The 21,528-nt window shown below is 35.4% G+C and overlaps 2 protein-coding genes across 5 annotated transcripts; one reads left to right on the top strand and one right to left on the bottom strand.

Moving 5' to 3' along the window:
- The first annotated feature begins 651 nt into the window (after positions 1 to 651).
- Positions 652 to 6,148, top strand: LOC113229564. 3 transcript variants are annotated; one of them, XM_026463213.1, is made up of 4 exons: positions 652 to 806; positions 1,923 to 2,147; positions 2,732 to 2,866; positions 5,829 to 6,148. In XM_026463213.1, the coding sequence occupies exons 1-4, from the start codon at positions 716 to 718 to the stop codon at positions 6,044 to 6,046; spliced, it is 669 nt and encodes a 222-aa protein (XP_026318998.1). In that variant the 5' UTR covers positions 652 to 715; the 3' UTR covers positions 6,047 to 6,148. The 3 variants fall into 3 exon arrangements, with proteins under 3 accessions (XP_026318998.1, XP_026319000.1, XP_026318999.1); XM_026463215.1 differs by having other exon boundaries at positions 711 to 806; positions 1,988 to 2,147; XM_026463214.1 differs by lacking the exon at positions 652 to 806 and adding an exon at positions 974 to 1,065.
- Positions 6,149 to 6,347: 199 nt separating this feature from the next.
- Positions 6,348 to 21,446, bottom strand: LOC113229563 (uncharacterized aarF domain-containing protein kinase 1). 2 transcript variants are annotated; one of them, XM_026463212.1, is made up of 7 exons: positions 21,417 to 21,446; positions 19,611 to 19,926; positions 12,294 to 12,704; positions 11,919 to 12,092; positions 11,377 to 11,577; positions 9,054 to 9,260; positions 6,348 to 8,210 (listed from the first exon to the last, which is right to left on the bottom strand). In XM_026463212.1, the coding sequence occupies exons 1-7, from the start codon at positions 21,425 to 21,427 to the stop codon at positions 8,094 to 8,096; spliced, it is 1,437 nt and encodes a 478-aa protein (XP_026318997.1). In that variant the 5' UTR covers positions 21,428 to 21,446; the 3' UTR covers positions 6,348 to 8,093. The 2 variants fall into 2 exon arrangements, with proteins under 2 accessions (XP_026318997.1, XP_026318996.1); XM_026463211.1 differs by lacking the exon at positions 21,417 to 21,446 and having other exon boundaries at positions 19,611 to 20,079.
- Positions 21,447 to 21,528: the final 82 nt, after the last annotated feature.

The raw sequence follows: 21,528 nt of genomic DNA, 5'->3' as shown, positions 1-21,528 counted from the left end.
ATGCTGAGTTATCTTTATGTTATGGAATAGTGGCGTTTCACAGAAACTCCTCTTCAAATTATACATAATAATACAATTGTATTAATTTTGAATTAATTACTGTACTCAGTTTCGGCATGTTAACTGTCTCAGAAACACGCGGTCACCGGTCCGGACAACAAAATGTGTCGTCACTGCATACTAGCTGATCGAATATTAGCTTCGTCGACCATACGAAGCTAGTAGGTACACAATCCAGGATAGTAAAATTAGTTGTGGATGAAGCTAAATAATAGAACCCCATCCTATTGAACTATCCTAGCTTGAGGCGCTAGCTTACTATCTTTCTCACTAGCATACTAGCCTAGAAATGAAGCTAGTTGTATATACACGACGCAAGAGTTTTGCTATCTTAGCTTGAAAAACTAACGGATTCTTTCAGGCAGATAGACGTATTCTTCATAGAATGGGAAAAAATTCCATAGTCTAAGGTATTCTTCTTCTTTTTACTTATTGACGGTGCCTTTTTAGGATTTCGCCAGTACCGGGTTTTCAGCCAACATCTAGGCTTTGACACATGACAGACAACCACTATTATCATTAATGTCACAAATTACAAAGTGATCATTAGTATATTTGATGGAGGACTAACCTGTAAAAAGTGAACAGATCAAGCAATATTTGCGTTATGTGTTGGTAATTATTTACCAAATGTCAAGAAGGACGACTCAGCGCCATGTCTCTGAAGAAATTTCTCTCAAAGCCTATAAAAATTTTCCAGAAAGATGTTATCAACTTCCTTATTATACAGAGACATGATTTGGGGTGTAAGTGTAAAACTGTGGATGCTTTTGTTTCGTTGCAAAAATTTACGAGATGAATGCAGTAAGACTAAGCCTTTGCCTGTATGCTGTAGGCAGGCCTACTCCTAGACATCCGTTAGCGACGACACATTGTTCTTTATTTGATCCATAGTATAATAATTAAGACACGTAGTCCAACTCCCGTCTCTGTTTGGCGTCAATGACTAGGTATCTATCTACACGTGTCGCTTAGAGCGTATGATGTCGATCGAAAGAGTCAACTGTAAGGATTAATTCCTTTTAAGTAACATAGTATCTTAAATTAAAGGAACTCCATGAAATTTTACATTTAAGTTTAGGAAAATTAATTATAATGCGTTTTAATGTCGACATTTGCACCTACTTACTTCAAGATGTGACTCAGGTTCATAACAGTCGGAGAACAGGCGAGTCTCTTGTGATTGTTTTCCTTCCTGGATCTGTACACATGGACCCACGAGATGGCCAGCAAGATCTCCATACCTAACACTATAGCATAATATACCTAACAAGTAGGGTAACTCCCGCCTGTTCAGCGCGTAAACGGCTACACTTCGTTCGGAGTGTAGGGCTGTCACATTATTATTTTAGCTGTACATAAGTACCTATAGGTTATAAACATGATTTAAAAAAAAGGTGTTCATTGCAGTATTTACGTGCTATATTGAAATAACGCAGTATCAATATCTAATACCTACCTAATAGCGGATTGGTATTACGATTATGGGAGTATGATTATGAAATAGAAACAAAATGCTGAACAATTCCGTTTTTGGGACACTCTTGTTCAAACAACAATAAACACAAGAACAAATACGTCTATATTTTTTTATGTCACTTTTTAAACATCGAGCGGTTACTTCAATTCTACAATCAATGGCACGTGGGGCGACTCGCGCTGTGCAACTTGAATGCACCGCAAAATTAAGCTAATTTGTGCATCCGTATACACAGATATAGGTACAAGTAACGCCGCTACGTTTGTATGGAGTTATACTACATAGATCTTATTATACTTTATCTGATCCATGGTATACTATGTAGTTACTCTTCCTCATCATTAACTATATTTATTCTGATTTAAAACTAACCCTTTCATAGCCAACGAAGAACAATTCCGATACTTAGCCATAAAGCCTACAGCTTCAATTTCCACCTTGCGACAGAAAATGTGGCACATTCTCGACCTACCAGACTATTGTGAAGAAATTATCGTACTGAAAAACAATGACAAATTAAAAATACCATTGACAGAGCTACGTAAAGGCAATGAGCCTCATCGACCTTTTATTTTGGAAGTTTGGTTGCCAGGTAGACAAAGGCAATGTGAGTATTATCGCTGAATACAATTGTAAACTTTGAAACGCAGCCGTTTTCAGAAATACAGGGTGCGATTGATCATACCCTATTTATTGATAAGAGTGACTTTTAGATTGTATATTCTACTGGCATACTGATAGCTCAGCCGTAGGGAAACCCTGTATCGCGGGTGCCATGTACACAGACATTGTCAACCACAAATTACACTCAAACTCACAAGATAAATAAATGTAGGCCATATGCGAATATTTCTTCCGGTCTGGAAATCGAACCCGGTACCCGTAGTAGTCCAGCATGGTAACCGTTCGGCCACGAAGGCAGTTTATTATGAAATTAGTTACAGTGAAATAGTTCCATTACGTAGATCATAATTTGGAAACCCGCTTGCCATTACGTAGATCATTTGGATGTTTGTCAGTTTAAAAAAAAGACTACAAATGACCAAATCGGATAACTTGTTCAATTCAAACAAATCGGCAGGTACATACCTATATTTAACGGAATTATACATGGAATTATACTTACCCAAAAGTATTGAAAATCGATGATATTATCTAACACAAAAATTATTTATTTATTTTATTTACCAGCGGCAACATCAAATAACAATATGCTGATGGGATTAATAACATCGGCAGAAGAAAATCAACCACCAAAGATGTCCACTGAGGTATTGCCCGAGAGATCTGACTGCATAAATACAAATTTGGATAAAGGACAAGATTGTGCGTATTTTTTTAATTCGTACCTTTAAATGCTAACCATTAAAAATCTATTCAGTAAACGATATTCGTTGTCACTATGGCCCGGATTAATATGCAACTACGTATTTTTTATTTCAATAATTGACGTTCTTTAAATTGTTTTCTACATAAATAATAATATTTAGAGTAAAAAGAGACTTTTATTTTATAATTTATAATTTTCCATATTTACAAATTTAGACCATATTTCTTAATAAACTTGCAATAATACGTGTATTCAATATTACGTGTTATTTTATTTAATTTAATACATTAAATAAACGCGTGTGCGTGCTTGTTGAAAAAAAAGAAGGTTTTAATACACTAAATCAACTTAACTTTTAGTGTACTGTGCGGAAGTTTAGAAGACAACCTAGACGTGACCTTACTCACTTGCGGACTTGTGCAAATTTAAGTTTGCTCCAGTCACATCCTGTGACGTCAAAGGTCATTCAGCCAGTACAAAGCATTGCTCGGACCAAACAGACAGAATTTTAATTTAAAAATTTAAAAAATATGTAATTGTGTATTGTAACAATAACAGTACCTAACGAAACTTAGATTGAAGTGGAATAACATTTGTTGATTTTTTTTATAATAAAGCGTAGTCTATGTGAAACATGAGACCAGACTATGAGAACAGTTTTTTTATCTCCTCATTTTTTCGTACATTACATGTACATATTTTGTACTTTATATTGCATATTTATCAGAGCCTTGGTGATCACTGTGAGGAGCGAAAAATACCGCGCTGTAGGATGCCAAGTGTGAAGTTTCGTGGCTAGAGATATAATGGAAGGACTCATTAATTGTGATCATGACGTCGAAACAGTCAAATGATAAATTTATTGAGATACACGTTACGCACGATTATAGTTATAGTGTGGTAATGTGATCTTATTCACTGACGACACAGAAGTGATTGTCTACACGGGCGAAAATTAAGTTTTTACCGCTACCCATGGCGGTACACGGCGGTTTGAAAATTAGGAATACCCCACACCCACTTGGATTTCGCTATCCACATACCTTCCGTGTTCATCCGCGCGGATGTATCTTCGATACTTATCGTATTCGGTTTTTATATAATGTTTTTTTAATGGGACAGTATGGGGAAATCCGAAACCATAGAGATACAAGGAAACTGTCATAAGAACCATTGAGTATTTTTCGTGACAACATTTTTTTGTGAAGACAGTAAATTTTTTGGTCCTACGCGAGTTGTCCATAAAAATGAATAAAATTGACCAAAATTTTTTTTGCGCTGATCTGAGCTGACTCAGCTTCATGGAGGGATCATTACATTGTTGGAACGAAAAAAATTGGGACAGCAGAAGATGGTCAAACATAAAACGTTTTTCATATAAAATTAATAAAATTGGCTAATTTTTTTTAATAATAGGGGTTAAAGTATGAAATTGCCGATTTGTACTGAAAATCTAAACTGTTTATTTTTTAAATTTTTAACAAATTTATTTAATCAAAATAGTTGCCATTATTATCTATACATTGCGGCCATCTAATGGGAAGGTTATTAATGCCTTTGCGATAGAACTCCGACGATCTAGACTGCACAAACTGTGTGAAAGCATTTTGTACTGCCTCCTGGGAAGAAAACTTCTTGTCACGTAGATAATTGTCCAAATCACGAAAAAAATGGTAGTCCGTTGGAGCAAGGTCTGGTGAATACGGAGAATGACGAATGGCTTCTAACTGCAGTTCCTGAAGGGTCAAAATGGTTTCTCGTGCTGTGTGAGGTCTCGCGTTGTCGTGGAGCAATAATGGTGAAGATCGATTCATGAGTCGGGGCTGTTTTACTGCTAATTTTGTCGACATGGTTCGGAGTTCGGCACAATAGACATCTGCCGTTATTGCTTGACCAGATCGGAGAAAACTATAGTGAATAACACCATGCTGAGACCACCAAACAGTTACCATTACCTTTTTATTGGTAAGTTTTGCTTTAGGACACTGCTGTGGCATTTGACCTGGGGTCAGCCATTGCATTTTTCTTTTCCGGTTATCATAAAGAATCCACTTTTCATCACATGTTACAATTCGATCCAATATTCCTTCATTTGTGTACCGGTTCAACAAGGCAACACAAGTTTCAACACGCGTTTCTTTCTGCAGATCAGTCAAATCATGAGGCACCCATTTTTCGTATTTTTTTATTTTATTGATTTGACGCAAGTGAGTCAATATTGTGGGTAAGGTAACGTTAAACCATGCCGCTAATTCCTGGGTAGTTTGACTAGGATCGGCTTCCACTATCTCTCTTAATTCATCGTTATTCACCTGTGTGGGCGGTCTTCCTCGTGACTCGTTCTTTAAGTCGAAATTTCCATCACGAAAGCGTTTAAACCAAAATCGCACGGTGCGTTCATTAGTAGACCCCTCTCCAAACGCAGCATTGATATTGCGGGCTGTTTCTGCCGCGTTAGTTCCGCGTCGGAACTCGTATTCAAAAATCACTCGAATTTTCGCAGTATCCATCTTTCTTGTCTAAATTGAATAACAAAAACAATTGAAAGTCGATATTCAAATGTTTCAAATTTAAAAAAAAAAAATCACAGAAACCATTTGAAAAAAGTTTCATTCGAAAACCTCAAACCATGAAGATTCTATGAAAATTCAAAGAACCTATTGCAATAAAACGGCAATTTCATACTTTAACCCCTAATACTAAACTCATTTGCTTGTAAGGATGACTTCATTGTATCGGAAGAAAAAATTGGGACACAAGAAGTTGGTTAAATTTAATTTAAAAAATCATACAAAATGAATAACATTTTATAAAATATGACCGACTTCTGGTGTCCCGATTCCTTTCTCATTTCTTTCCTTTTCTTTTATATAACAGATTTTTTTTGTAACTGATAGTGTGTTGTTTACATACAAAGAATAATAATACTTTTAATTTACTTCCTTTAACTTTTTCCAGCGTTAACTAGAATGACCACAGAAGCTATGGTATTCAATAAGTTCGCCCCATTGGAACGCAAGCGAGCCGGCCCAAGGTTTTCCAATACATCATTCTTCATTAAAACTCAGTCAAGGAATAGCACCGATAATTTCACAAAAACATTGTTCAAGATACAATCGGATTTAACTAGTTTGCATAACAAGCTCTCCTACTTGGAAACTAAACTAACTCAATGATTTATTTTTATAATAAATAAAACAAGCATTACAAAAACATATGTTCCTATATTTCAATAAATTACTAATAATAGAAAACGTACTTTCCAAATTGTAAAAATTTTATGCTTTGATTACTATTTACAACAAAAAATATTGTTCTGTACAGTGTTTGCTATTATATTCGAGTCTGTAATAATTAGAATAAAATTATTTGTTGGACACATTTGACTAGGAACGTTATAGACTTGTTTCCCTAATCAAATAAAAGTTCTTATAAAATATCAAATATTTTCTGTTAGCACCAATCCTATATTCCACAAGGTCCATACTAAAGGCTAAATACACGTAAACACGTTTTGGTAATGATAAGACCCTTTCCACAAAGACTATTCATTTAAATTAGCCAAAAAAAAGTGCTTCTATTTTCCTAAGGTAGCTCAGCAAACTTCGTGTTTCGCGGGGTCCTATTCAGTTGCCTTTGGTACAGACGGACGCATTCAGTCGACTGAAATATGTACTTATAACTATTACATACATATACTTCCATATAGAGTTGCTACTACGATCACAGGCACTACATAAATTACAGCGTATACCTAGTAGTATTTTTTTACAAGAAGCCGATACATTCAAGAAAGACAACAATGGCTATTTTCGTAACGTCCAGAAACGTGTTAACGAAGCTTGTGGTGTTTAACTCGGAACAGTAAACAATATTTTAAAAGAATATAATAAAAAAGGTAAATCAGTACCTTTTTAGTCACGTACAGGGGTAAAAAAAGACGAAACATATCATACGTAACATGATTTACGAGTTTGATTTGCGCTTTAAGGTACTACCTTGTTAGAGGACTTTGAAAGCAAAGTTGGTTGTGGCTATCCAATTTAGAGGCTGTCTGCAGACATTAAGAACAATTTTATAGGTTTTCTATATAAGAAAACAAAAAGCAATAGGGCTGTCCTAATGGAAAAGCATAATATTCACTATAAAAGATTAAAGTATATCCGAGAAATTGAGAAGTTGAGGTGCCGATGGTAAAAAAGAGTAGAGTAAAGAGTATCTTAATGGATGAATCATTATGTGCACATATCGGTTACAAACAGGAAATCTTGGAAAATAAAAAAGTAAAAAGTAAAAAAAACAATTTTGAAAGAACGTATAATCATCGAAATTAAAAAGATGTTCCAAGTGCACTACAAATGTATTTAGTGACGGTAATTACCATAAAACAATGCAGATGGATATCAAACTTGGCTTAAGTTTTAGTGATAGATAATGCACAATACCGTAACAAATTCTGATTAAAATCAGTTAAACCCCCGAATTCAAACACTCCAAAACCACAAATTATAGTTGGGTTACAGCAACATAATATTCTTCATAACCCAAACTCATTATAAATCGATATATGCGACATTGTAAAAATAACAAAGAACATGGGCATACCATTTTACGACTGCCACCATATTATCCGGATTTGAATCCAATTTAAAACATTTGGTCTCAAATTAAACGACACGTTTAAAAATTTTATGTAACGCTATTAAAAATGTTGTAATGAATGTGACAGCAATCAAAGAAAATGGAAAAAAGTATGTGATCATGCAATAAAATGTGAGGATGAATATAGAACATTTGAACCACTGTTTAAGCCGCGCCGAAAATGGTTATTCCATCTATTGGCTAACATACTAGCATAGCTATGTCAGACGAAGGAATGCGTTCAGATTTGGTCTGAATTTAAATTATTAATATCCGGGAAAATATTCATTTTTAATTATATAGAAGAAGCACACTTTATTTAGTATATATGTTTGTTAACTTGCTTATTGACATGGAGGAAATGTTGTTAAAAACAAGGAAATAGTTTTACAGCTCTATATAGTTCAAACGGAAATCAACACTACAATAAAGTACGTAGTTTTGAATTCAAATGATTATAAAAGTAGATGATAAATCTAATAATGAATGGGCATGAAAATTAATATTCTTGTGCATTCGGAAAAGCTATGATTGCCAAGGTACATTAAGAAAATAGAAGTACTGTACATTTGAGACTTTCTTTTAACCTACATTAAAACGATGATAAAAATTCAGGTAAACCCCATAGAAATAGAGCATTAACAGTCTCCACGCGTATTTTATTTTGAGATACTGTCTGGTAATAGTTGATTCTGCATTCTGAAATTTAAAAAAAAGACATTATCAACCCATTGGACGTCCCTCTGGTGGGCACCGGTCGCCTCAAAGCCATGAAAAGGGTTTAGGCCTCAGGCTACTACCCTGACTAGATTCCAAGTCAGTTGAGGACGTTACACGATTTGCAAAGGTTGTAAACCTTCTTCAACATGTAGGTACCATCGGGATATTTTACTTCACCGCATAACGAAAGGAATTGCAGGTAAACATTTATAAATGTGTGTAACTTAGAAATTACAATCACAAATATATGGCGCCACAGAGATCCGAACCGTTAACCACTCAATTAAGAAGCAACCGTTCCCCCACTGGGCTACCACCCCTTAAACATGTATGTCTAGTTAATAGAGACCGATGAAGTAAATATTCAATGGTTTGTAGGGAAATTACAGGCAAATAGGACGCGGACATTACAAGTTACTGAGACATAACTGATGGTGACGGACGCAGTGACAGTGCTCTTTAGATCTTTGCGATTTAAAGCTCTGAGCAGCATTGCAACTGTTATGGACAGGCGTTGTCGCTTATCACCAGGCGACTTGTTCATCCCGTCACTTAGTATCGAAAAATTCAAAAAATTCGTTGGAAATATTAATTAAAAAAACATCACATGATTCGTAAAATAATAATCCATGTAAGCAAATATAGAATATTGATTATCGACTGCGATCACTAGCTGAGGGCAATACTTTTGCGTAAGAACTGTCATCGTACTCCATCTTCAAAAAAGACAGACTATATTTGACTGCAGCCACCAACTTACGAATAGACGGCGCTTATTGTATACCTGGTATAAAAGCGTATTTATTGTGTCTCTTATCTTACCTTGGACTCATATTGGTAAACGCTCACATTACAGCATTTAGTTATGGTCATGAATGAACACATTTTGTCTTGCAGCCCCAAAGCGTATTCTATGCTCTTTATTAAATCGTTCGTCTTAAAGACAAGTAACGCTTGTCGGTCGACGGTTTCTAGGCACTGCGTTATGTAGTGAACAAGGTGTGGAACTTCTTTTTGAAATGTTTGTTTCTGAAAGTATTTAAATAAAACCGTTAAGTCTTGAACACGAATAATTTTCGTCATTGGACAGTTTGGAGACTTGCACATGTTTGGAAACTTGCATAATGTTTGGAAAGTTTACAATGTTTAATGTTTCCAATCCATTCCAGATCAAAGACACACAAACAGATCCTTGATCCGACCACAGACAGTTCAGTGATGGCAAATTTTTATTGTACTGCTAATTACAAATTACTTAATAAATTGAGTGATTCGATTTGTTTATTTGAATCCGCTGGGATAACAGTTCTTTTTGCAGATTACTAACAAAAAATATCATATAAATTATAATCTGTACGGGTTTTTATAAATATTTTACACATTCGGCTATATTATTCTTAAAAGAATCAGAAAGGCGTATTGCAATATTTAAACACACTGTTAGTACGCCAGGCCAAGTGCACTATTTACATAAATGGTTTAAATAATTTAATGGTTAAACTTTTGCCCCACCCGTGGTTTTTCCTAATTAAGATATGCAGGTAAAAACTTTATAAGTAATCCAAAATTAGAAAAATGTAGATTTAATCAATCCAAATTTATACGATTTCAAAAAACACCAAACTTTGACGCTCTGACAGGGATGAGGGAATCAAAATCTTCACACTATCCAAAAAATGACTTTCACTTAACTCAGCAATCTGCTTATAGAAATTCGACAAATTTAGAGTACATTTAAAAAATTAAAATAGTTGTTGATTGAATTGACAAAATAAAATATATATATATATGTATACATATATATAAAAAAATAATATTTTGACCTTTAATACGATTTATTTACATTTATAAACTCAAACCTCTTTTCACTGTACCAACCTTACGTGCCACAACTGTGTACCGGTATTTTCAAAATGTATAAAAATATTGTAGTTTATAAATTTTTCTTTTCTAATATTTATTTTAACAAAAATGGCCAAGGCCTCTTTAGATAATTATTAGACTGGAATAAATATTGAAATCCAACTTGATGCATAGTTCAAGACTTACTTCCATAAATATGGCTACATCTCAGCGAATATGCCAAAGGCATAGTGATTTGTACACTAGTGTGAACTTGACAGGTTTTCGTGACATGTGACATCAATTTAAAAGCACCCAAGAACAGATAATTTTCACTACCAATTAAGTTGTACATTGAGTTATTAACATATCTGGAATCAGCGAAACGAGATCTCCGACCCCTATATATAAGCTTTTTTTTATAAGTATGTTATTAGTTTAGTTATTAGTTTCCGTTTTATTGTTAAGCAAAATCAGCGTAATTGACATTTTTCAAAGAAAAAACTTAAGGTACTAATATCGGCTTATTCCCAGCTTAGCGGCTTATTTACCACTGGCTTTGTTCCCACTGGCGACAAATGGGAAAAAAATCCATATATTACTAGGTGGTGATAAACGGGTTTAAAAAATCTCAGTTGTTGCCAGTGGTGATTTCTACTGGCGAGAAATAGGAAAAAAAATGCCATATGTTACCAGGTGGTGACAAACGGGATAAAAAAACTCAGTTGTTGTCAGTGGTGATTTCCACTGGCGACAAATGGGGAAAAAAACCCACTATGTTATATGTAGGCAATAAACAAACTAATTGAGATTTTTTATTCCATTGTTTTTTTTTACCACTGGCAACTACTGGGATATCTTAAGTTCCATTTGTCGCTAGTGGCAAGAACAGATCTTTTGATCTCATTTGTCACCACCTGGTAACACTTGGGTTTTTTTCCATTTGTCGCCAGTGGAAATCACCAATGGCAACAACTGAGATTTTTTTTACCCCGTTTGTCACCACCCGGTGATATAAGATTTTTTTTCCATTTGTCGCCAGTAGATATCACCGTGGCAACAACTCACATTTTTTTTTATCCCGTTTGTCACCACCTGGTAACATAGGTAGTTTTTCCCTATTTGTCGCCAGTGGGAACAAAGCCAGTGGTGACAACTAGGAATAAGCCCTAATATCTCGTTACCAAAATGCAAATGCGTTAGTTACGACGAAGAGGGCAAAATGAATCTCGTAACACTATGTGATCCTTCAGTATAAAAGGTTAAACCCCATTAACTATTTTATTTATTATCAATTACAAACCTCTTTTGATGACGGTTTTGTTGTACTAATGCCCGTCAAAATAGTTTCCCACGGCCTTCCAGTGACCATGCAAACGAATAATGCATAAAGTTCGGGACGAATTCCCAACGCTACAGAATATTCCTTCATCTGATCACGATTCCGAGCAATTATAGACAACCACAGTTTAGAATAATGATAACGGAATTTGTCAGTGAGTTCCTGAAACATGAAGAGTGTGTTAATATTTTAGTTTGCTGAAACTACCATTGAAAGTTACAAAACGGTGTACATATTTTAAAGTCAAAATAATTGTCTACGGTAAATACCGTAGCAGTTCATGCTATGAATGCAAAAATTTAGCTTCAGGTACAAAAATCAAACGAAAAATGTTATGACTACTCCAACTGGGGATTTTTCTTTACAGATACTGTGCAGGCTTGCAAGTAACAAGTGAGCCTCAAATGACAATTTTATTTGCAGGTCCGCTCACATCTGACTTTCCAAAGAAGAATTCCAAATCTTGTTATTTCCGTCTTAACTGAAAGAAATTTGCTACTTACAGCATACAAACCATGGTCCAGCAAATAGACAGTAACCTCTTTGTCTTCAGGGTCTTTCCGTATAAGGATATTCCCTGGATGAGGATCACTGTGCACAAATCCATTGATGAAAATCATGTTGGCATAGAGGTCACCAAGTTTCTTGCATAGGTCCATTCCATTAATTTTGTGTTCCTGCAATGTAAATACAATTTTGCAACAAAATAAAAAAATAATATAATGTGTTAGGCAATCATACCGATTTATTACCTGGCTTCAAACTAGGAATTCCATGTAGTTACTATGAGCACCAAAGCAACAAAACTCACTAGGGGCAATTTAGAAAATTTAGTTTTACAAATTATTATATATTATATGTAAAAATAAAATACGTACATCAATATACTTAACGTCATTCACTTGTCCACCACTGACATACTCCATGACGAGAACTCTTTCAGTAGAGTGTTCCCAAAATATCTTTGGCACTTTTAGCCATTTATAATCACTAAACAACTTTGCTACTCGTTCAGCATTGTGTCCTTCTTGTATAAAATTTAATTCCTTTGCAATATTCTTTTTAGTTTCATCAACCAGCCATTGCATTTGAAAATCGGGAAAGATTATCGACATTGATTTTATGATAAATTCCATCCAATATAAATCCAATGTGATACTATTTCTGACAAAGTAGTGCTGTACTTTAACAGCTACTTCTGTACCATCTTTCAATTTCGCTTTATGTACTTGTGCTAATGAAGCGGTGCCTAAAGGTTCAGGTTCAAAATCTGAGAATATTTCCTCTGGCTGTTAAATTGGAAAAAAATAGGGGTCAGTGTAACAGATAAAAAAATGAGACAAGATAATCTACACCTTAGGTAACAGTAAAAAGACGAGTAGGGTATGCATCTGTTCGGGCGCCCAGTTACACGACGCGAAAGTTTTGAAGAAGAAAGAAAGACGCGGAGTGGCAACCATCCAGCTACCACGCTTTCCCGTACATTAATGGTGAATCTGAATTCTGTTTACTAGGTAAGAACATTCAAATTTCTCGGAACAATAAAACCGCGCGGCCGCCGCGTAGACCAAAGACAAGCCAGTCTCGCCCGCGCGTCCAGTAATTTTCTCATTTAAGTTAAAACGTAAAAGCTAAATAAATAGAGTGCATTTTGCCATGACTGTCAGATTTCAGCGTATTTTGCCATGTCAGTTAGATCGCCGCGCGGCGTGAGCGCGATGAAATTCGTGTCGAATAAACGCACCCTAACTCTGTCTATGTTACAAACATAGGTCGGAAAAAGATGTTCCACATACATAGATACATGTATAAATATACCTACACGGAGTGATCTAGAGTTGTTAAAACCACCAAATTTTAATTCATTACTTTTTTCGAATTCCCGATTTCCGGAAATGGTTTTACTACATCGTAGGACAAAACTACTCGTCTAGGAAGTCAAACTTGAATTTTAAAGTAATTCTAGCTATGATGAAATGCCGAATCAAAATAATCAATTAAACAGTAATGACATAAAATAAAAAAAGATATTGTGACAAAAATTATTAGACAGTATTTAAATGAGAGATAAGAAAGTTAGCAAAGGAACGTTTTGACAAGTTATAAGTTATAAACTATGTTCTATGTTTTGTGTGTGGTAGAACTTTAGAATATGTCAATGGTAGCTGATGTCGAAATAGGTGGGAGAGAGGGGAGGGACGGAGGAACGGAAGGACGGAGGGAAGGTATCCCAACTGTGAAATTTCTAATTTAGGATGTCTTCACGATTATTTTTTGAAAATTTTTAAATAACCAGTTAATGAATCATCATAACCGCAATCATATTTTAGCACTAAGTGCACAGAGAGGGAGGTCAAAAACGCAAAAATAAGGGGGGCAGTGGATGGTAGCCCCACTACAAAGATTCCAAGTTACGATGTCAATAGTGGTTTAAGTTATAATATATTATTTTTGAAAATTTGTAAAAAAAAACCTTTAAATCATAATATTCGCGCCGCTCACGGAAGAACGGCATAAGTGGAGTTGCGTCAAAAACGTTTATTGCTCGATTAAATATAGAAAAATATAACCCACAACCTCTCCAATTCTTGCAACTCTATCGGCTAATATTGTCGATATAGTTACAAGAATTGGCCACTCCAATTTTTCTGTGTCTAACGGAGCAATAAACATTTTTGACGTAACTCCACTTATGCCATTCTTCCGCGATGGCCGCGATATCATATCGTCTCTGGAAAGGCGAAAGTACTAAAGCGCCATTTTGGCTTCTTGGAGGTTAGTAATTTCGCCTTTCCAGAGACGATTATATATTTTGATGTTAAGGTTACATCGTCTAGCGTTTAAAAAAAACAATGTACAGAAGTATAAGGCAGTCATGAAGCGAAGCATATAGGTACTCACAATCCAATCTGTATTGAGTAGAGTCATTTCTACTCAGAACACTTCGTGTTAAAATAGTTTTTAATAGCAATATAACATAAAGGAGAAGGGTCAAATAAGACTCAGTCCCGGCGCAAAAGAAACCTCAATCTCAGAATTTTGCTTGTATTAGGTAAGGAAATTCTGTATAATTTTTGTTTTCGATATCAGTGGCTAACATGTCAATATTGCCTTTATATTTTGCTCAGGCGCATAGAGTTACGTAATGTAGGTCCACATATAAAAAGCCTTCAACAGTTTTTGTTTTATATTCTTGAAAAAACTATTAGAAGGATGTATAATGTGACCAAAAAGGTAGGAATAGTATAGTAAAATGAAGAAAACAGCACATAAAAAACAATAGTTAGATATGATTTTTTGTTTACGTTATATTCTTATAATTAATTATCTACGTCTAATAACACACCCTGTGCGGGGTGAACGAACAAATGTATGGTATCTAGCCCACCCAGGACTATCGGGCGTGTCATATTGATCTCGTGCCATCAAAGGGAATCTGTAATGCAAAATAAAAACATTACGAACACTGCAGATGTCAGTAATTCATTCTGTTACACAAAAAATACCTATATTTATCGCCAGGCTATATATACAATGTGTTGATTGCATTCTCGCCATATTTACAGAGGTCCATTCTATGTCCGAAAGTGAATCCAAATCACTAAAAAAATAAATCTGAATGGGTTGATGCTCGAGATCGCAAAGCACCGGAAACCCTCCGTCTGAAGAAAGTCTTTAATAAAGCCGCTAGATCCTGCAAAAAGCGATGCCGAAAGCTCGCTTCGGCAATATTAGTCGTATTGGGGCCAGGTTAGCTTCATACCCATCAGGGAGTAAAGCATTCTGGTCGCTCGCTAAATCAGTCGAAGCCAATTTCTGCAGGTCATCCCTTCCGCCTTTAATGAGAGCTGATGGATCGCTGGCCCACACCGCTGAAGAGAAAGCAAATCTTTTTGTCTCTCTTTTTACTTCCAACTCCCGTCTTGACGCTACTTTGCAAACACCAACTACACTACCCCGCTGTGACTCGGAAATAATGCCCGAGATCACTATCCGTCAAAAAGAGGTGTTGAAAACTTTACGCAAATTAGACGTCAACTCGCCTGTATCGCCCCTCTATGAGTTCTGGACAAGTCCCGAAAACCCACAAGCTTGCTAATGTACAGCCTGTACCTAATAAAGGTAGTCATGCCGACCCATCTAATTATCGACCTATCGCAATCACCTCCATACTGTAAGACTATGGAGCGCGTATTGAACAGCCTTCTCCTTGGATACCTCGAAGATAACTATCTTCTCGGTGATCGACAGTATGGTTTTCGTCGTGGTCGATCTACTGGGAATCTTCTTGCGACCCATTTATGAGGCGAGGCTGTCGAGAAACGCGGTGAATCGCTTGCCGTGTCTCTCGACATATCAAAGGCCTTTGATAGGGTTTGGCATGATAGCCTGTTAAACAAACTTCCAGCTTACGGAATTCCTGTTGGCTTTTGCACATGGATAGCCGATTTTCTGAAGGATAGGTCAACCCATGTAGTTGTAGATGGTTACTAATCTGCTCCTCATGGTATAAATGCCGGTGTGCCACAGGGATCTGTCCTCTCCGCCACTCTATTCTTGCTGCATATAATCGACCTGCTGCTGTTGCCCGGTATCTTTGGGTACGCAGACGACAGCACAGTGGTAGAGAGTTATGTGCCAGACGCCCGAGACAACAGCGAAGAGATCCGGTGTAAACAAGAGGCGATGGTCACCCGGTTTGACCTGAGCCTGAAAGCGGCTCCCGACTGGGGAGATGCGAACAGGGTCAGGTTTAACGCGGCTAAAACACTACACTATTACTACACTAACACTATTTGGTGGCAGGGTACGAGTAGGGACGGGGGGAATATCGTATCGAGCACGTGATTGGTAGATCATCAGTCGATCTTGCGAATTGTGTCTACGTTCCGCTGACATCATACGTTCTAGTTTCTCACGAAATGCAACGGGTTTGTGTGTGATGTAAACAAGAGTTATGGCAAAAAAAACGCTACTTCAAGTGCGTTCTTATGGCATGATGTGAAACGTTTAGTTTACGCAGATTACGAGTGTCGAAGATTTGCGTGCGAAAATCGTCTCTGGTTTCTTTCTGCTTTTTCTGCTGTTTCTGTCTGTGAAGAATATGCTACATTGAAACGAAACTGCAAATCTGTGGCTGTATCGGTACGGAGCCTGCCACCAGCTGTGGAGCTAGGTACCTCTAGCACTACTTTCATGTAACTTAAAGTTGGTAAGTACCAAATCTAAGTTACAAAAAATCTTTTTTAAATTATAACAATACTAGTACATAAACATGATTTAAAAAATAGGTAAATAAGCGATCGAGAAAGATTACGTATAGCTCAGTGAAGCGAGTGGCGGGGTCACTGTCCTCGGCGGTGAATACACTTGGGGACAATCTTACAAAACTTTACTAGATACAATTAGCCAGCATATTGAACAGAATATTATTTTTATATTTGGGCCATTCCAAAGTAACGGGTGGGACATTTTGACTCCTTTTTTCTTGAACTTTATGTAATTTCTCCCTAACCATTGGTTAACTAAACTTAAAATGAAAATATCATGAATTCAGATATGGAATTCAACTGCGACTATTTATTTACATAAAATGACATTACTTATACTAAAAACGTTTAATTTTCTAAGTGTGGCGGGTGGGACACTCACGACACCCGCCTGTTTGAGTTGAAGGCTTCATGGCCAAGATCAAGACAAACTATCAATATTTAGTTCGGCAAGTTTTTCATATGAGATAACTTGAATGTTAAAGTTCTAATTTATATATACACTTAATTAATAAGTTTCATAAATTTTAAGGAAATTCATATGTTAAGTTGTGACAGGTGGGACATGGCTTTGTGACGGGTGGGACGAGTTACAATTGAATACACAGAATTAATAAAATTACCAGTGTAATACTTACTAACGATGGATCTCATATTAAACAGTTTTAATAAGCAAAAAAAAAAGTTTTAGTAAGCAAATATTTTATAAATTTTGTCTTATTAAAACATTTTAGCATAAAAAAAACAGAATTAAAGAACTGATAAAGTAATCCTACTATTTTTCTTGAAGCATTATCTATGACGACATGAAATCAAAGTCACGCATCTAAAATGCGTTAATAAATTTCAAAAATCCTGCCACATCCTTGAAGGTTATGTATCAAATCAAAATATATCTAATTTTAGAAGTTTTGCTCAAATATATACTTAAAACTAGTGGGGACAGACTTTTCATGAATTTCCTGATACTTAAAATCATCAGGTAAAAATGTTGTCACTTTTTAATTGTCTTTTTTTATGCGTTATGAGTTATGACAGTTATGAGTCATAATCATAATGAAAAAAAAAAAAAAATTGCTTGCAAATGATGGATCTACATATAAACAGAGTATTTTTTCAAATTCTGTGTATTCAAATGTAACTTGTCCCATCTATCACAAAATGGTGTCCCAATCGTCACAATTGAACACATCAATGTTAAACTCTGAAATAAAAGCAACTGTTACACCTAGTAAACATCGTAAAAACTCGAATTCATAAAAATACAAACATTTATTCAAAGAAAAAACGTTCAAAAGTGTGTCCCACCCATCGCTGTGACGGGTGGGACACACTTTCAAATCTTAATATTTACATTCCTATTTACGTGCACAATGAGCAACCAAGCCAAAATAATGACACTTAACATAATTGTTACTTTTACAAAAGTAAATTCCAATAAATTGCATATTTATTAAAATTAAAATAAAAGTACATATGTTTCATTGTGACAGGTGGGACTTGAAATTAGTATTTATTGAAACTTTAATAACTCCTCACCATATATACTTCCATGCAAACACTTATCACTATTTTAAAATTCATAAATTGTATTTTCTTCGACAGTAATAACTTTTTTAGAAAGACGCACACATAACCGCGAAAATTGCTGTTAACATTATAAGAAAAAATGCTTCACTATAGAAGACAAAAAATACAATAATTGTACAATATCCGAAAAATCTCATTTATTTCTAGTGATTTGATTTATTGGGCGTATTCTAGTCATACAATTAAAACCAAATTGTGTAATTTATTTTTTTGAACTGCAGTGTTATTTTTGCTGGAATGACCCATTTTTAGATGATCTAGCATCATTTTCTATTATTAATTTCTTAAATATGGCGAGAATGCAAATCAACACTCTTTATATATGAGACAATAATTTGTGAATAAAATGACAACCTCGGTGGCGTACAGACTATCATTATGGGCGCTAGATGAGGAAGATGATGATAGATGTTTATCCTGGTGATAAACATACCCATTTTTTTGTGGAAAAAATTCATTACTGACACGTACCTTCTCAAAATAAGAACATTCCTGACATGCAGTGTTCTGTAATGTTGTTTATTTTTAATTTTTTTTTAAATTTAAATATAAACATTTTAATTTTACTATATTATTCCTACCTTTATTGGTCACATTATTCACTTCAATAAAATAGTTTTTGAAGAAAAGTTTTGAAGAACAAAATCTGTTGAAGGCTTTTGTTTAATACATAATAATAATAATAATAACGCTTACACACAACATACACGAATATACATAAATAAATAAATTAATAGTATTATTTTAAATAAATTTTATTGCAAAATTATTGCATTATTATCTTAATTGCGCTAAAAAAGAAATAAATAAACTGAATTAACATCAAAAAACTGGTATTTTATAGGACAATTTTTGCACTGACATCAAATGTGCTTTTGAGCTTAGATTCTCTTGGATTAAAAAATATTTATTCCAACCTTTTGTTTCCTAAAAATAAAGACACTTCCTTTTCACTATGTTTACCTCCAAAAATAACACCAATGTCAAAATCAACATCAGCTAAAGTTGAGTCTTATGTCATTGGAACTAGATATTCCGCCATAATAATCAACATAATGTTTACAACATGTGACCTGGAATGATCCTTTATCACTGCACTGTGAACTGTTCGTTTGTTTCTTCATCATTTGACCTAGCCACAAGATTCGAGATTCAATTCTAATCAAGTAAATTTAGGTAGGTATCTAGATTCTAATTTATTCCCGAAGTTGTTATGTAATTTATCATAATTAATAATATTTTAGGTACCTACATCATTTAATAAAAAAAAATAATAAAATTTTAATTGTACTTTGTTACCACAAAGTTTTATATGACAAAAGTGCGGTTACTTACGTCCTTTTTCAAATCTTGCTTGATAACTTTATATATCTCTTTGACATCATTTGGTGGAGCATCCTTATGTAGAATTCGCATTGTCATTACATATTCATTCGGAAGTAAGTAGTCCAACGCGCCAACGTGTTGACCAACTTTCACATATACACCTTTGTTTGCCTTACACAATTCGAGTAATTTCTCCGCGCAAATTTGGTGAGCTTCAGCTCTAACCTCAAAGTACTCTTTAGACTCGCGATCCCATTCCTTGCTATACAACATCTTGTTATAAGTCCTCCCTATTTCTACAGCTGTGCATACTGCTCTAGAAAGCCTTACAACAGCAAAAGAATTATAATCCCGATCCTGTAATCGCACAGTCGCAACCATTGCACAACCTGCAGCGACCCCACCATATAGTCCATATTTAATACAGCGACGTACAGTCCTCACAAACATTTTTTTTTTTCAGAAAATGACAACAATAAAATTAATACAGATATTTACAGAACCGTTAGAAAATAAAAGACACAGTTAAATTTGTCCCCGCATCTCGCGCAAAAAAAAACAAAACTTTTTAAAGTTTTCACTTATTTTGGCAGGCAAGGAAGGTTTCTTTTCTACCAATACCGTACAATCTACAAATTAGAAAGATACTCGTAGTAAATAACCCTACTATATCTTTCTAATTTATAGATAGGTACAGCTACAACCTCCAAAACTATCTATAATGCGGCGATGTCGTGACATTGACATTGACTTTTAAAAGGGAGTGTGACCAATTATTTCTAAAAAAATTACTACGTGAACTAATCTTTTTCGTCCCGGTTCAAGAAATCCCTAGGTCTATTAAAAATTTATGGATTTTATGCACTATAATAATAATAATATAATAATAACGCACACACTCAAAATAGCCCCGCACTTGGGAAAACCTTGTGTCGTGGGTGCCATGAACACACATATAGACAACTACAAATTACACCCAAACTCAGGAGAGAAATAAATGTAGGCCATACAAATATTTCTTCTGACCCGGGAATCGAACCTGGGACCTCTGCGTGGCAGTCCGGCATGGTAACCATTCAACCACGGAGGCACTATATGGTTTAGTCTCACCGTTTTGTTTTTAAATAGTTCCTATGCAATGTTTTGGAAAATTATTAAATGTCCCAAGTCCTATGAGTTGAGTTCAAGATCAACCTAAGTCCTAAACCCTGGTACACTGAAACGCGTAGCGGCCTCGCGTTTACATTGATGTTAGGTTAGGACTCAGTTTTGTCTGTCCTATAAGCAAGATGTGAAAGGAAAATAGAATCATTTTTAATAGTAGGCACTCTTGGAAGGCTTGACACGCGGGAGTTCAATTGCCTAACCACCTAACGCTCAGCTGTTCTGTTTCATAGAGTAGCCCAAATAAAGAGTGTGCAAGTATTTGCAAAATGTCACGACTTTATTTTTCTTATGTTAAGAGCTGATACTTTTTATATATTCGGATTAGACGTACAAATATTTCTCCCGGCCCGGGAATCGAACCTGGGACCTCTGTGTGGCTGTCGGCCATGCAGAGGTCCCAGGTTCGATTCTCGGGCTGGGAGAAATATTTGTATGGCATACATTTATTTCCTTCGTGAGTTGGGTGTAATTTGTTTTTGTCTATATGAGTGTTCATGGTACCCGCGACACAGGGTTTCCCTAGTGCGGGGCTATGATGAGTGTATGCGTGTTACATGCTAATTTGGACAAGTGCTGTATAAAGGTCTTCAAAAGTTAAGTTACAATTGCCCAACACTCTACGTAAATGATATTTGGTCGACTTCACACCAGTCTCTCATGGACCACTGAGATGTGACGAATAAGCTGGAATAAAACAGAAATTTATTTCTTCATTGGCAACCTCAGAGGACAGCGAATCACAATTACTTTTTAAAAATTT

Source organism: Hyposmocoma kahamanoa, unplaced genomic scaffold (assembly GCF_003589595.1).
Source record: "Hyposmocoma kahamanoa isolate Upper Pololo Valley unplaced genomic scaffold, ASM358959v1 62, whole genome shotgun sequence".
NCBI lineage: Eukaryota > Metazoa > Arthropoda > Insecta > Lepidoptera > Cosmopterigidae > Hyposmocoma > Hyposmocoma kahamanoa.
This window is presented reverse-complemented; position numbering and strand designations above follow the sequence as displayed.

Bases quoted from the DNA above. Each gene is read 5' to 3' on its own strand.
- LOC113229564 (XM_026463213.1), top strand. From the start codon at position 716: ATGTCTCTGAAGAAATTTCTCTCAAAGCCTATAAAAATTTTCCAGAAA. The intron at 807-1,922 runs GTAAGTGTAAAA...ACCCTTTCATAG, and splicing joins ACAGAGACATGATTTGGGGT to CCAACGAAGAACAATTCCGA. The intron at 2,867-5,828 runs GTGCGTATTTTT...AACTTTTTCCAG, and splicing joins TTTGGATAAAGGACAAGATT to CGTTAACTAGAATGACCACA.
- LOC113229563 (XM_026463211.1), bottom strand. From the start codon at position 20,051: ATGTTTGTGAGGACTGTACGTCGCTGTATTAAATATGGACTATATGGT. The intron at 12,705-19,610 runs GTAAGTAACCGC...CCAATTTAACAG, and splicing joins AGCAAGATTTGAAAAAGGAC to CCAGAGGAAATATTCTCAGA. The intron at 8,211-9,053 runs GTAAGATAAGAG...TTTAAATTTCAG, and splicing joins TTTACCAATATGAGTCCAAG to AATGCAGAATCAACTATTAC.